The sequence below is a fragment of the Salmo trutta genome, chromosome 21 (assembly GCF_901001165.1).
Source record: "Salmo trutta chromosome 21, fSalTru1.1, whole genome shotgun sequence".
Taxonomy (NCBI): domain Eukaryota; kingdom Metazoa; phylum Chordata; class Actinopteri; order Salmoniformes; family Salmonidae; genus Salmo; species Salmo trutta.
Genome location: NC_042977.1, coordinates 46,619,961 through 46,635,401, shown reverse-complemented (window position 1 = coordinate 46,635,401; position 15,441 = coordinate 46,619,961). Strand labels below are relative to the sequence as shown.

Sequence of the window (15,441 nt, the reverse complement as noted above, 5' to 3'; positions counted from 1 at the left end):
TCTCTCTCTCTCTCTCTCTCTCTCTCTTTCTTTCTCTTCTCTCTGGACAGCCCCCCTACCCCATCCCCCACCAACAGCTGACCTGCACCCCAAAGGGGAGTGTCATGTTCTCCCCCTTCATTCGCCACTCAGCCAGGCATGGAAAATCTAATTGTATTTGTCACATGTGCAAAAATGCTTACTTACAAGCCCTCAACAACAGTGCAGTTTTAAGAAAATAATATAGTAAACTATATAGTAAAATATAGTATAGTAAAATAAAATAATAAACATTATTTATGAAATAAACTAAACTTAAAAAAGTAACACAACACAATAACAAATAATGTTTATTAATTATGAAATCATGAAAAATATGAATAACATTCCACACAATAACAAGGCTATATACAGGGGGCACCAATACCGAGTCAACGTGCAGGGGTACAGGTTACTCGAGATAATTTGTACATGTAGGTAGGTGTAAAGTGACTATGCATAGATAATAAACAATGAGTAGCAGCAGTGTAAAAAAAATGGAGGGTCAATGCAAATAGTCTGGGTGGCCATTTGATTAACTGTTCAGCAGTCTCATGGCTTGGGGGTAAAAGCTGTTAAGGAGCCTTTTGGTCCTAGACTTGGTGCTTCGGTACCGCTTGCTGTACCGTAGCAGAGAGAACAGTCTATGACTTGGGTGGCTGGAGTCTTAGCCTATTTTTAGGTCCTTCCTCGACACCGCCTAGTATAGAGGTCCTGGATGGCAGGAAGCTTGGCACCAGTGATGTACTGTGCTGTACGCACTACCCTCTGTAGTACCTTGCGGTCAGATGCCGAGCACTTGACATACCAGGCGGTGACGCAACCAATCAGGATGCTGTTGATGGTGCAGCTGTAGAACCTTTTGAGGATCTGGGGACCCATGTCAAATCTTTTCAGCCTCCTGAGGGGTTTAGGTGTTGTTGTGCCCTCTTCACTACTGTCTTGGTGTGCTTGGACCATGATAGTTTGTTGATGATGTGGACACCAAGGAACTTGAAGCTCTCGACCCGCTCCACTACAGCCCGGTCGATGTGAATGGGGTCGTGCTCGGGCCCTCCTTTTCCTGTAGTTCACTAGCAGCTTCTTTGTCTTGCTGACATTGAAGTCTCCGTACTTTAGATAAATATGCTCTCTTACACGCTATCACCTTGTGCTGCACTGATGTGATTGAGACTGGATAGTCAGTGTGATCCATGTTGCTCTGACCTGTCCCGTCCTGTCAGATCAGTGTGAATGAGATAGGACATGGACAAGTAGACTCTAGAAGAGCTTTGAGACACTCTTGCATTTCCTAGTGTTAAGTGATGAATGGCGGAGACATTTGTCCTGAAAGAGAAGTGAGCAACTTTGATTTATAAATGTACAGTAGGCTACATCCCCCTCATCAGTGATGCATGGGATTTTAGACCGTGAGACAAGGCCCCCTTGTGGTGACAGTGGGAAAGTTCCGGAAGTGTGTTTTCATGTGGGTGACATAGAGTACCTTCATAGAGCACCTAGAGTCCATTAGAGAGTTCATCATGTCTTTGAAATACACAGGTTTAATGCGTTGAGGACATGAGAAAAATACGTTTGAGGAAAGAAAGTTGTATTCCTAACAGTTTTATTATGTTGTTTCCAAATCTTATCAAATCCCAACCAGAACAGAAAAAAATGAATTCAGTGACTGAAATAATTTAAATTCAATTGAATTCAACTGAATTCAATTTGAGTTAAACTGAATTCAATTTGAGTTAAACTGAATTCAATTTAAATGATAAGAAATGAACACATAGTGAGTTGTCAGTCTAAAAACGCGTCATGACTCTCCTGTGAGGATCCCAAGATCAGGTTACATGACCTCTCTCACACGCAGAGGGGAGGATGGATTGATGTGGGGGTTTTATGCCCCCTCACGCCCGGTTGTAAATTGTATGCAGCAGAGGACTCTTTTTTTTGGTCTTCAGTAGTGGTGATTGGAATCTCTTTGTTACAGACATTTTGCCGCCCAAAATCTGTAACGTCCAAAAGTGAACACTGGGACAATATTTCTAAAATCCGGATGTAGGGAATGATGAGAGATGGAATATGGGAAATGAATGTCTATTTTGTGATGTCATTAAAAACTGTATAAAAATGTTATATAACGAAAATATTATAACTTGAAGAGTTGTGTAGGAAATATAAAAGAGGATGGTAATATTTTTGTTAAGATAGGAATGTGAGTTTAGTTTTCTAACAAGACCATAGTTTTGATGATAATTTGCCCCAGTAAGTAACAGAGTGTATAAAGGATGAGTTGAGAATTAACATACCACACCAGAAGGAGTTAAGCTGCAGCTTAGGTCTCCATTGGTTTATGACCCTGAAAATCAACACGAGGTGAAGACGACAAAGTAGCCTCTCTAACAATCAATGTTACGGCTGAGTAGCTGTTCTAAGTACTGTATCTAAGAAAGTGAAATTAAGTAGGACCATCCTGTTACTCTCTTCAAATCATCATCGACTACACTGCTCTCGTCACCCCACTGGGGATTATCAACACGGCTGATTAGCTGTCTTCAGAGGACCACTCTTCCAGAACGGGTTAAAGTGAACAACATCCTGTTAGTTCTGCTTAAGACTACAGGACAATGCATTGAAGCCACGAACGACTAAGAATAAGGACATTGTGACCTCTTGTGGACAATCAAAGCCTTACATTTAATTCGGGAGAAGGCCCAACGGAACCCTTTTCACAAAGGCCTGGGTCCAACAGAGATACACGACGAAGGAAGACATTCAAACACGTAAATACATTCATTATTTCTTTACCCTAAACGGTGGCTGTTAGGGGAAAGTATTACGAATGCTGTGAGCATAATTCCAAGTGTATAGGTTTGTCTTTCTTTCTCCCATTGTTAATCTCTGTGTTCCTCCCTCTTTTGATAAACAAGCAGTCATGTTGTCGATAGTCCGCTAGGGACCTGTTTCCATCGTATTAAGCTTCTAATCAATAACCTATGCCATGTGTGTATCTTGTGTTATCATTTAGATAGTTAGTAAATAAACAATTAAATACATTTGTGTGATACAGAATGATCAGTAAAGCTGGGGTTTGTGCAGATACAAGGAGTATGCGACATTCAGAATTATGAGACTGATATGAGGTAATGATTAATAAATGAATTATGAGACTGGTGAGGTAATGATTAATACATGAATTAATGAGACTGATATGAGGTAATGATTCATAAATGACCGAAATATCTTCTAGAGCAGGGCAAAGGCCGGCCCGGGGGCCGTATGCGGCCCGCAACCTGATTCAATACGGCCCGCAGAACCATGTTCAGATCACATAAAGAATTTGCGATAGTAAAGTTTTGAAAAATGTATTTGTTATTCAAATTAAAAGCCCAATGAATACTCACCTTTGTGTAATGATTTAACTCCCACCTCTTGTGGGACATTTATTTTGGAGGCACATATAAATAACAACTGCACAAGGACAGAGAGTGACTGACAGGCTGACACACATGTCACAGTTACAAATAGTAGCTAGCTAGAAATTGTGCAAAAATGAGATTTCAAAGAAAAGGAAAGTAGACAATGAATGTAGGGTGTTCCAGCAAGAGTGGACATCGAAATACTTCTTTATTGAGGTATCAGGGAAAGCTGTGTGCTTAGTGTGCAAAGAGAGCATCGCTGTCTTGAAATAGTACAACTTGTCCCGACACTTCCAGACGAAGCATGCAGAGAAATATAGGAATACGTCTTCTGAGCAGAGGGCAAGTGCATCGAAAGAGTTGCTTTCTCAGTTGCAAAAACAGCAAGGACTTTTCACAAAACTGCATTCAGCGAACCACGGAAATGCGAGAGCTAGCTATGTACTGTCCCACAAAATTGCTAAACATAGCAAGCCATTTGCTGAGGGAGAATTCATTAAAGTATGTTTCATTGACTCTGCAGCAATACTTTGCCGCGACAAGAAAGAGTTGTTTGAAAATGTTTCCCTGTCAAGACGAACAGTAACACGGCGTGTTGAGGACATCGCAGAGAATATGGAACAACAGTTGAAAGACAATGTAAAGGACTTCACTTATTTCTCCTTGGCCCAGGATGAGAGCAGTGATGCACATGATACGGCACAGTTGTTGATATTCTTACGAGGCATAACCCCATAACCCCAGAATAATTTTCCTGCATTGCATTATTCATCAGGAGGTGCTCTGTAAATTTGTTCTGAAAATGAGCCATGTTGTGGATACAGTCACTAAAGTGGTAAACTTCATAAGAGCAGAATCTTTAAACCACAGGCAGTTTGTCTCACTGTTGGAAGAGACAGAGTCGGGTCATGCAGATCTCCCCTACCACACAAACGTGAGATGGCTGAGTTTGGGGAAGGTGTTTAAAAGGGTGTGGGGCCTGATGTCGGAGATCGCTGAGTTTTTGCAAATAAAAGGAAAATATGCGGATTTCCCTCAACTGCAAGATAAAGAATGGTTGGCTGATTTTGTCTTCACCGTGGACATCATGGCCCTCATGAATGAACTGAATTCCAAACTACAAGGGAAGGGCCTTTTTGCACATCAGATTTACAGCCTTGTCAAAGCCTTCAAAGGAAAATTACTCCTCCTGACCCGCCAAGTAGAAGCCAACAATCTCACCCACCTTCCGACACTACTAGTCTGTTTCCTATCAGATGACCAGCGGGGAGAAGTATCCATCACTGCTGCATGCTTTTAACGGTGAGTTTTCTCGTCGTTTTGAGGATTTAAAAGTGTTGGAAAATGACATGCTGTTGGTTTCCTCTCATTTCACCTTCAATGTGGATAACGCTCCCACTGACCTGCAACTTGAGTTCACCTTCAATGTGGATAACGCTCCCACTGACCTGCAACTTGAGTTCACCTTCAATGTGGATAACTCTCCCACTGACCTGCAACTTGAGTTCACCTTCAATGTGGATAACGCTCCCACTGACCTGCAACTTGAGTTCACCTTCAATGTGGATAACGCTCCCACTGACCTGCAACTTGAGTTCACCTTCAATGTGGATAACTCTCCCACTGACCTGCAACTTGAGCTTATCTATCTTCAGTCTGATGCAGTGATTGGATAACTATTCAAAACAAACGTCACTGACGAGGCTCTATGCATCTCTCCATGAACAAAACGTTCCAAAGATTAGGAGTCATGCTCAGAAGATGTTTGTACTGTTTGGGTCAACCCATGTATGTGAACAGACATTTTCAGTGATGACATATGACAAGTCAAGTCACAGATCATCTCTTACTGACTCTCACCTCTCAGCAATCCTGCGCATAGCGACGTCAGAAACTATACATGACTTCACTGCTCTAGTCAATGCCCATCAGAGACTTCACTCCTCACACTGATTGAGTAGTTTAAATGTAATGTTTATATCTGTTAATAAGAGTTCTGTCCGTGGTGCTGAATGCACAGTATACTTTTCCCTGTGTAGTTCATTGCATGTTTAATAATGAAAATATCTACCAAAAGGAGAACATGGATGTGGTTTATTTCTCTGCATGTTAAAACAGTAAAATAAGTAGCATATCTGGACGTGATTTACAGTAGATATATCTGTCAACACAGTTATACACATGATGTATAATCCTGTAATATAATTCTAGACCGCGATGGCAAAAATATATTCTAATGTGGCCCTCCATGGAAAATAATTGCCCAGGCCTAATCTAGAGTTAAATTTGGGAGATGGTAACTCGTTAAACAACTTCTTCTGTGGTGCCAAAATCCTAACGAGTTAATTGTTACACGATTAACAATTAAACATAGTTAGTTGATTCGATACATAACAGTCGTCAGATGAATGAAAGTCACGTCACGACCAACGTAACATGAGATGACGACAACAGCACTAAACCGGGACGTTATCTATTGTCTCCTAAACAGACCTATGTCAGGTACCAATACTTTAGGCGCTTTCATTAATTGCACTTTTTGCGACTGTGTATACCATTGGATCGACAGTGGCAGATAAATCAAGTGCACCTCTAGTACTTGAAAGTATTTGACATATGTATTTCTACTCAGGTTTGACATGTGTAATTCTACTCAGGTTTGACATGTGTATTTCTACTCAGGTTTGACATGTGTATTTCTACTCAGGTTTGACATGTGTAATTCTACTCAGGTTTGACATGTGCATTTCTACTCAGGTTTGACATGTGTATTTCTACTCAGGTTTGACGGGTATTTCTACTCAGGTTTGACGGGTATTTCTACTCAGGTTTGACGTGTATTTCTACTCAGGTTTGACATGTGTATTTCTACTCAGGTTTGACATGTGTATTTCTACTCAGGTTTGACATGTGTATTTCTACTCAGGTTTGACATGTGTATTTCTACTCAGGTTTGACATGTGTAATTCTACTCAGGTTTGACATGTGTAATTCTACTGAGGTTTGACGTGTAATTCTACTCTGGTTTGACATGTGTAATTCTACTCTGGTTTGACATGTGTAATTCTACTCTGGTTTGACATGTGTATTTCTACTCAGGTTTGTCTCTTATTTTTTTATTTAACCAGGCAAGTCAGTTAAGAACAAATTCTTATTTTACAATGACGGCCTACCCAGTCCAAACCCCCCCTAACGACACTGTGCCAATTGAATGCCGCCTTATGGGACTCCCAATCACAGCCCGGTTGTGATACAGCCCGGGATCTAAACCAGGGTCTGTAGTGACGCTTCTAGCACTGAGATGCAGTGCCTTAGACCGCTGCGCCACTGGTGAGCAACTGAATCTCTCTTAGACGGATAACATTTTACTGAACAGGTTTCAGTGACAGGACAGAGAGTCCCAGACTAACCCATATCCCTTGGTGCTGGAGCCTTTCATAGTGTGCTGACTGATGTCAGAATAGGTCCTCAGCCCAGACCCTCTCAGAGTGGCATGTTGCCAGCCAGACCTGGATTCAAATAGTATTTCAAATATTTCAAATACGTCAACTGTATTTCATTGAGCTTGTCTGTTGCAATGCAACCAATTGAAAATTCCAATCGTGTAAAACCCACCCATCTGGTAACCCAGACAAGCTTAAGGAAATGCAATACAAAGTCTTTAAACAATTTCTAATACTATTTAAACCCAGGTCTTTATCCAGCAGCAGGCTGTGTCATCTGAGAGGGGAGGAGGGAGATACAGAAATGTCACACTTAATCTCTACTGTAAAATAATGGCAGAGTGGAGTTTAGAAGTCATGCATACTGGATGGAGTTGAGAAGTCATGGATACTGTATGTAGTTGTGCAGTCATGGATACTGTATGTTGTTGTGCAGTCATGGATACTGTATGTAGTTGAGCAGTCATGGATACTGTATGTAGTTGAGCAGTCATGGATACTGTATGGAGTTGAGCAGTCATGGATACTGTATGTAGTTGAGCAGTCATGGATACTGTATGTAGTTGTGCAGTCATGGATACTGTATGTAGTTGTGCAGTCATGGATACTGTATGTAGTTGTGCAGTCATGGATACTGTATGTAGTTGAGCAGTCATGGATACTGTATGTAGTTGAGCAGTCATGGATACTGTATGGAGTTGAGCAGTCATGGATACTGTATGTAGTTGAGCAGTCATGGATACTGTATGGAGTTGAGCAGTCATGGATACTGTATGTAGTTGAGCAGTCATGGATACTGTATGTAGTTGAGCAGTCATGGATACTGTATGTAGTTGAGCAGTCATGGATACTGTATGCCAGGGTTCCCCAACTGGCGGCCATATTGGTGTTTTTATTTGGCCCCCCAAGTTTTCTGAGCAAAGAATAAATCATTTTTCTTTTGGACAAAATAAATCGGCTGATTTTAATTTTGGAAATCTGTTCCCAAGTATTTCCACGCATAACAGAGAGAAATGTAATTGTATGCAAATGTAAGCAAGGTTTGAAATTATTATGTTTTAGTCAAATGTTATATCTGTTTGAACTCGCCCATCCGCTCAAGAAAGAAATCGTCCCGTGGCTGACTGTAGTTGGTGATCCCTGCTGTATGGAGTTGAGCAGTCATGGATACTGTATGTAGTTGAGCAGTCATGGATACTGTATGGAGTTGAGCAGTCATGGATACTGTATGTAGTTGAGCAGTCATGGATACTGTATGGAGTTGAGCAGTCATGGATACTGTATGTAGTTGTGCAGTCATGGATACTGTATGTAGTTGAGCAGTCATGGATACTGTATGGAGTTGAGCAGTCATGGATACTGTATGTAGTTGAGCAGTCATGGATACTGTATGTAGTTGAGCAGTCATGGATACTGTATGTAGTTGAGCAGTCATGGATACTGTATGGAGTTGAGCAGTCATGGATACTGTATGTAGTTGAGCAGTCATGGATACTGTATGTAGTTGAGCAGTCATGGATACTGTATGTAGTTGAGCAGTCATGGATACTGTATGGAGTTGAGCAGTCATGGATACTGTATGGAGTTGAGCAGTCATGGATACTGTATGTAGTTGAGCAGTCATGGATACTGTATGTAGTTGAGCAGTCATGGATACTGTATGTAGTTGAGCAGTCATGGATACTGTATGTAGTTGAGCAGTCATGGATACTGTATGTAGTTGAGCAGTCATGGATACTGTATGTAGTTGAGCAGTCATGGATACTGTATGTAGTTGTGCAGTCATGGATACTGTATGTAGTTGTGCAGTCATGGATACTGTATGTAGTTGAGCAGTCATGGATACTGTATGTAGTTGAGCAGTCATGGATACTGTATGTAGTTGAGCAGTCATGGATACTGTATGTAGTTGAGCAGTCATGGATACTGTATGTAGTTGAGCAGTCATGGATACTGTATGTAGTTGAGCAGTCATGGATACTGTATGTAGTTGAGCAGTCATGGATACTGTATGTAGTTGAGCAGTCATGGATACTGTATGTAGTTGTGCAGTCATGGATACTGTATGTAGTTGAGCAGTCATGGATACTGTATGGAGTTGAGCAGTCATGGATACTGTATGGAGTTGAGCAGTCATGGATACTGTATGGAGTTGAGCAGTCATGGATACTGTATGGAGTTGAGCAGTCATGGATACTGTATGGAGTTGAGCAGTCATGGATACTGTATGTAGTTGAGCAGTCATGGATACTGTATGGAGTTGAGCAGTCATGGATACTGTATGTAGTTGTGCAGTCATGGATACTGTATGTAGTTGTGCAGTCATGGATACTGTATGTAGTTGAGCAGTCATGGATACTGTATGTAGTTGAGCAGTCATGGATACTGTATGGAGTTGAGCAGTCATGGATACTGTATGGAGTTGAGCAGTCATGGATACTGTATGTAGTTGTGCAGTCATGGATACTGTATGTAGTTGAGCAGTCATGGATACTGTATGTAGTTGAGCAGTCATGGATACTGTATGTAGTTGAGCAGTCATGGATACTGTATGTAGTTGTGCAGTCATGGATACTGTATGTAGTTGAGCAGTCATGGATACTGTATGTAGTTGAGCAGTCATGGATACTGTATGTAGTTGAGCAGTCATGGATACTGTATGTAGTTGTGCAGTCATGGATACTGTATGTAGTTGAGCAGTCATGGATACTGTATGTAGTTGAGCAGTCATGGATACTGTATGGAGTTGAGCAGTCATGGATACTGTATGGAGTTGAGCAGTCATGGATACTGTATGTAGTTGAGCAGTCATGGATACTGTATGTAGTTGAGCAGTCATGGATACTGTATGTAGTTGAGCAGTCATGGATACTGTATGGAGTTGAGCAGTCATGGATACTGTATGTAGTTGAGCAGTCATGGATACTGTATGGAGTTGAGCAGTCATGGATACTGTATGGAGTTGTGCAGTCATGGATACTGTATGGAGTTGAGCAGTCATGGATACTGTATGTAGTTGAGCAGTCATGGATACTGTATGGAGTTGAGCAGTCATGGATACTGTATGTAGTTGAGCAGTCATGGATACTGTATGGAGTTGAGCAGTCATGGATACTGTATGGAGTTGAGCAGTCATGGATACTGTATGGAGTTGAGCAGTCATGGATACTGTATGTAGTTGAGCAGTCATGGATACTGTATGTAGTTGAGCAGTCATGGATACTGTATGGAGTTGAGCAGTCATGGATACTGTATGTAGTTGAGCAGTCATGGATACTGTATGGAGTTGAGCAGTCATGGATACTGTATGTAGTTGAGCAGTCATGGATACTGTATGTAGTTGAGCAGTCATGGATACTGTATGGAGTTGAGCAGTCATGGATACTGTATGTAGTTGAGCAGTCATGGATACTGTATGGAGTTGAGCAGTCATGGATACTGTATGTAGTTGAGCAGTCATGGATACTGTATGGAGTTGAGCAGTCATGGATACTGTATGGAGTTGAGCAGTCATGGATACTGTATGGAGTTGAGCAGTCATGGATACTGTATGGAGTTGAGCAGTCATGGATACTGTCTATAGTAGAATGGAGGGATGGACTTTAGTGTTATAAGTTTGGGTTAAGGTTCATTCCATATGAAAAACAATATACACAAAGATTTATTTATGAGACTGTAATCCATTCTATAAATTATTAATCCATTTTCTGTTCAATAATACTATAACCCTTTGATTCTTGTTAGACGGTGGCTCAACCAATACAATAGCCTAAAAATATCCTGAAGAGATAAAATAGGCCTCTTCTGTAACATGTGTACCTATGTAGTTACTCAGCAGGGACTCCCACTGGATCTCTTACTTAAAGTTTGTTACCATTATTGTTAGGCTACTTCAAGTTTTAAATAAAAATAAAATAATAAAAATAAATACTCAAGATGTAAGATGAAAAATGTTGATGTAATTTAGGTCTCAAGGAAAAATAAACGTTCTGGGAAAAAAAGCTATGTAATATTAACACAAACAAGACAGAGTTATGAGGTTTCAGTTTTGTATTACTGCAATAGTTTTGGTACATTAAAAACACACATAAAAGACACTTGAACAAAATGTAGAGACATTTAGCTCAGAGGTGTTTGACAACAACGTGCAATGCCAAGGATGTGGATTTGATTCCCACGGGGAGACCGGTACAAAAAATGGATACAATCACTACTGTAAGTCGCTCTGAATAAGAACATATGATGTCAATATATTAGCTGCGTCGCCATGAAATATTTGCCATGTCTATCTTCAATTTCCTGATATCCATCTTTTGTTTTAATATGAATATACAAAATGTACCTTCGGTGTATGTACCAAAAAGGACGAGGGTACATGTCAGATGGTGAATATCTACAGCAAGTGCACTTCAGGACTTTTCACAGTTAAAAATAATAAAATAATGCTTTGTTTTTTTCAAAACCAACAGAGTGGTAGGGTAGTAGTTGTCATGGTGACAACTTGGTAGTAGTAGTAGTAGAAGAGTTGCCACGACGATGATTACCTGTGACATGTGACAGTCTGGTACGATTCAGTACAGTATGGAAGCTCAATGGTGTAAAAATATGAAATGGGCGAGGGTTGCGAGGGGGTGGGGTTGTTGACTGTTGATGTGAAAACCAGGTCCTCAAAAAACCAAATTAAGTTTTCTCCTTGTTTGTGCGTTTACTCAGCTTTCTTTTTTCCGACCTCCTCAGGCATGTCTTGGGGGGTAGGGGGCACGGCCGCTGGCTCGGGGTCATCCAAAAAGGCTTGTTTTCTCTCCCTCTCCTTCACCAGCTGAACACCACAGTAGGTCACAAACAGTACAGACAGGGTGGACAGAGGGAAACCTGGAAGACAAAAACAAGAAGTGAGAAATAGACTAGAGAAAGATGTGAAATATAAGATGGAGAAAATATACTTTTGAACGACTGCAGTTTTCAATGTAATTAGACGGGTCAACAGAACAGTTTCCAAGGAAGGAGTACATCTTTATCAGACTGGTAAAGAACAGTTTCCATTGAAGGAGGACATATTTTTCAGACTGGTCAAGAACTGTTTCCAAGGAAGGAGTACATCTTTATCAGACTGGTCAAGAACTGTTTCCACTGAAGGAGGACATATTTTTCAGACTGGTCAAGAACTGTTTCCAAGGAAGGAGTACATCTTTTGTCAAACACCTCAGACCAACAAGCCGTTATTCTCTGTGGCGTTTCTTTCTATGTAACTACATACAATATTTACTTTTGGTCTGTAATGTCTACATTTCTACATGACTTTTGAGCATTGTTCTTTGTGTTGTCCGCTCCAGTAAAGATCCTTCTTACCTTGGACGATCAGTCTTTTTCCCACCAGCTTGGCGAACTCCAGACTGTTGAGAGCCAGGATGTTGTAGAGGATGATAGTCCAGAAGTTGAGGGCGCCGAAGACGGCTCTGATTCTACGAGACATGGCCTCACCTATGGCATACTGTGGACGGAGGGGACAGAGGGAAAAATCCATGGCTTTTGCTGAAGGTCCAATCAGTCTCCAGTCCCTACTTTCTACAGCCAATCCTGCAGATCTGAATCTGACAGGATTGGATTGCAAAGCAATATTGAAATATTGGGAGCCATATGGCAACATTGGCAGCACACCTGATTCAGCTAATCATGATTCCAATGAGCAGCTGATTCATATCAGTACATAGCTGGGGTACAGTAGCCCCCCCCAGAGGGTACAGTAGCCCCCCCAGAGGGTACAGTAGCCCCTCCCCCAGAGGGTACAGTACACCCCCAGGATGAGGGGTTTGTCTACCATAGAGCAGCTCTTTCCCACATAGCATCCATTCATTTTCAATAACAATTTGCCTTGTATTTTTTTAACCCTTACTTTACCAGGTAAATTGACTGAGAACACATTATCATTTACAGCAATGACCTGGGGAATAGAAGGGCGATGAATGAGCCAATTGGAAACTGGGGATGATTAGGTGGCCGTGATGGTATGAGGGCCAGATTGGGAATTTAGCCAGGACACCGGGGTTAACACCCCTACTCTTACGATAAGTGCCATGGAATCTTTAGTGACCACAGAGAGTCAGGACACCCGTTTAACATCCCATCCAAAAGACAGCACCCTACACAGGGAAATGTCCCCAATCACTGCCCTGGGGCATTTGGATATGTTTTGTTGTTGACTAGATTAAATAGTGCCTCCTACTGGCCCTCCAACACCACTTCCAGCAGCATCTGGTCTCCCATCCAAGGATCAAACAGTACCGACCCTGCTTAGCTTCAGAGGCAAACCAGCAGTGAGAGGCAGGGAGGTTTGCTGCTGGTGTTAACTTACCTCAATGTTGGAGAAGGGAGGTATGGAGAAGATCTTGTCCACCCAGAGCTCCAGGTTGAGACCGAAGCAGTTGAAGAACGACCAGATGTAGACCAGCTCACATGGACCCAACCACAAAGTGGTCACAACGAACGTACAGATGGTCGCCACCAGCTCCTTGAAGATATTTGTGTGGCTTCCTCCAATGTAGTCGTAAACATACCTGTTAGTGGAGATCGAGATGGAGACACCGTTTGTTAGTACTGAAGGGTTCATTGTTTTGTCTTTGGTCATCAAAGGATGTTCTCCAATGATGGAAGTGGGGGGCCCGAGTGAAACCGTTTAGGAACCACTGATATTGGGGAGTAAAAAAGCTTTAAAATGAATTCTGGGCATTAAGAGGGTTTTGAAAATGTTTTGCCATCTTTCGACTATGGGACACTCACTTGCACAGCCAGTCATTGATGCCTCTGTCAAAGTGCCTACAAATAGAAGAGAGGATATCAGTTAGAGAGCATGTAGTCTATATTCATTGACCTAAAACTCAATACTCATTGTGATGTCCACGTCCAGCTGTAGATGTATAATGAAATGGCACAGAACACAGCTTCTGACATTCACTAGACAAGTGTTCATATGTGAAGGGTTAGGGTTCTGAGACTTACATTTACGTCATTTAACAGACGCTCTTATCCCTGAGCGACTTACAGGAGCAATTAGGTTTAAGTGCTTTGCACAAGGGCACGTCGACAGATTTTTCACCTAGAGTATTTGAACAAGCGACCATTCGATTACTGGACCAATGCTCTTAACCAGGGATTCACTACATGTGAATCCCTGTGGTGGTTGGACACTTACGTCTCAGCGAACACGTAGAGCATGGTGATACACTTAGGAGGCTGAGGAGGATCCAGATGATCCAGTCTAGCCACAGTGTTGATCACCCCAAACATCACCGCTGCCTTCACCCAGTCATACACCAGGTTAGAGTAGGCCAGACCAGCTACAGATGAGAACAACAAGTTCCTGTCAGATCATGCATCATTTGTAACGACATGCAATTAACTTACAGTTTTGTTACAAATTTCAACGTGTCATTGATAATATGTATACCGTAATTTCCGGACTATAAGCCGCAACATTTTTCCCATGCTTTGAACCTCGCGGCTTAAACAATGACGCAGTTAATATATGGATTTTTCCCGCTTTCAAATGTTTTTTCTCCAAAAAAACACATTCTGTGACGTGCTCAGTTTTTTGCCGGCATGAAGCTTTCATTAGACCAATGAAATTGCCGAACGGGTTAAGGTCAAACAACTTTTTTATTTACTGTTTAGATTAAATCGACCGCTCTCAAACTTCCCATCATTCTGATTACGGTAGTCATTTTGTCATCCTCATCATGGCAAAGACACGGAGAAATGCATATGATGCAGCTTTCAAGTTGAAGGCGATTGATCTGGCTGTTGGAAAAGGAAATAGAGCTGCTGCACGGGAGCTTGGTCTTAATGAGTCGATGATAAGACGTTGGAAACAGCAGCGTGAGGAATTGACTCAGTGCAAAAAGACAACTAAAGTTTACTGCAAATTTTTTTTTTGTTACAAGCCGTGTTTCGTTAAAGCCTATTTATTTTTGTTACAAGCTGTGTTTCGTTAAAGCCTATTTATTTTTGTTACAAGCCGTGTTTCGTTAAAGCCTATTTATTTTTGTTACAAGCCGTGTTTCGTTAAAGCCTATTTATTTTTGTTACAAGCCGTGTTTCGTTAAAGCCTGTGTAAAGTTCATTTCTTTCAATGTACCGGTAGGCACCTGCGGCTTATAGACATGTGCGGCTTATTTATGTTCAAAATAATATATATTTTTTAATTCAGTGGGTGCGGCTTATATTCAGTTGTGCTCAATAGTCCGGAAATTACGGTGAGCTATATAGAGAGAAGATAATACAAATATAATATTATGCTACGGTATTACCACAACCACCAACAGCTCTGCAGAGAAATCATGCTAAACTTGATATCTCTTTTAGGTAGTGATATTGGCCTATAAGATGAGGTTGTATTTTTTGTTTTCCTGGTCAGTTTTTCCTGGTCAGGTGAGGAAATAAACAGGTTTCAATCCAGTGGCTTTATGCAGGGCATACACTACACTATCTCGCTACGAATTCACCATGTTTTTGCCATCCCAGATTAATTTTAATGATTGGGGTGAAATCCTATGAACTTGGTCTAGGGTCAGTATACGTCG

General features: G+C 41.4%; 1 protein-coding gene across 4 annotated transcripts in view; it reads right to left on the bottom strand.

Annotated features, from left to right (window-relative positions):
- Window positions 1-10,897: 10,897 nt before the first annotated feature.
- The window catches only part of hhatla (hedgehog acyltransferase like, a), a 30,796-nt gene continuing 26,252 nt past the window's right edge, over window positions 10,898-15,441 (bottom strand). For all 4 annotated transcript variants that reach the window (XM_029705953.1, XM_029705954.1, XM_029705952.1 and 1 more), the window contains 5 exons: window positions 14,055-14,199; window positions 13,643-13,678; window positions 13,218-13,419; window positions 12,215-12,356; window positions 10,898-11,737 (listed from right to left, as the gene is read on the bottom strand). In XM_029705953.1, coding sequence (XP_029561813.1) covers window positions 11,571-11,737; window positions 12,215-12,356; window positions 13,218-13,419; window positions 13,643-13,678; window positions 14,055-14,199 — 692 coding nt within the window. In that variant the 3' untranslated portion in view covers window positions 10,898-11,570. The remainder of the gene's footprint in view (window positions 11,738-12,214; window positions 12,357-13,217; window positions 13,420-13,642; window positions 13,679-14,054; window positions 14,200-15,441) is intronic.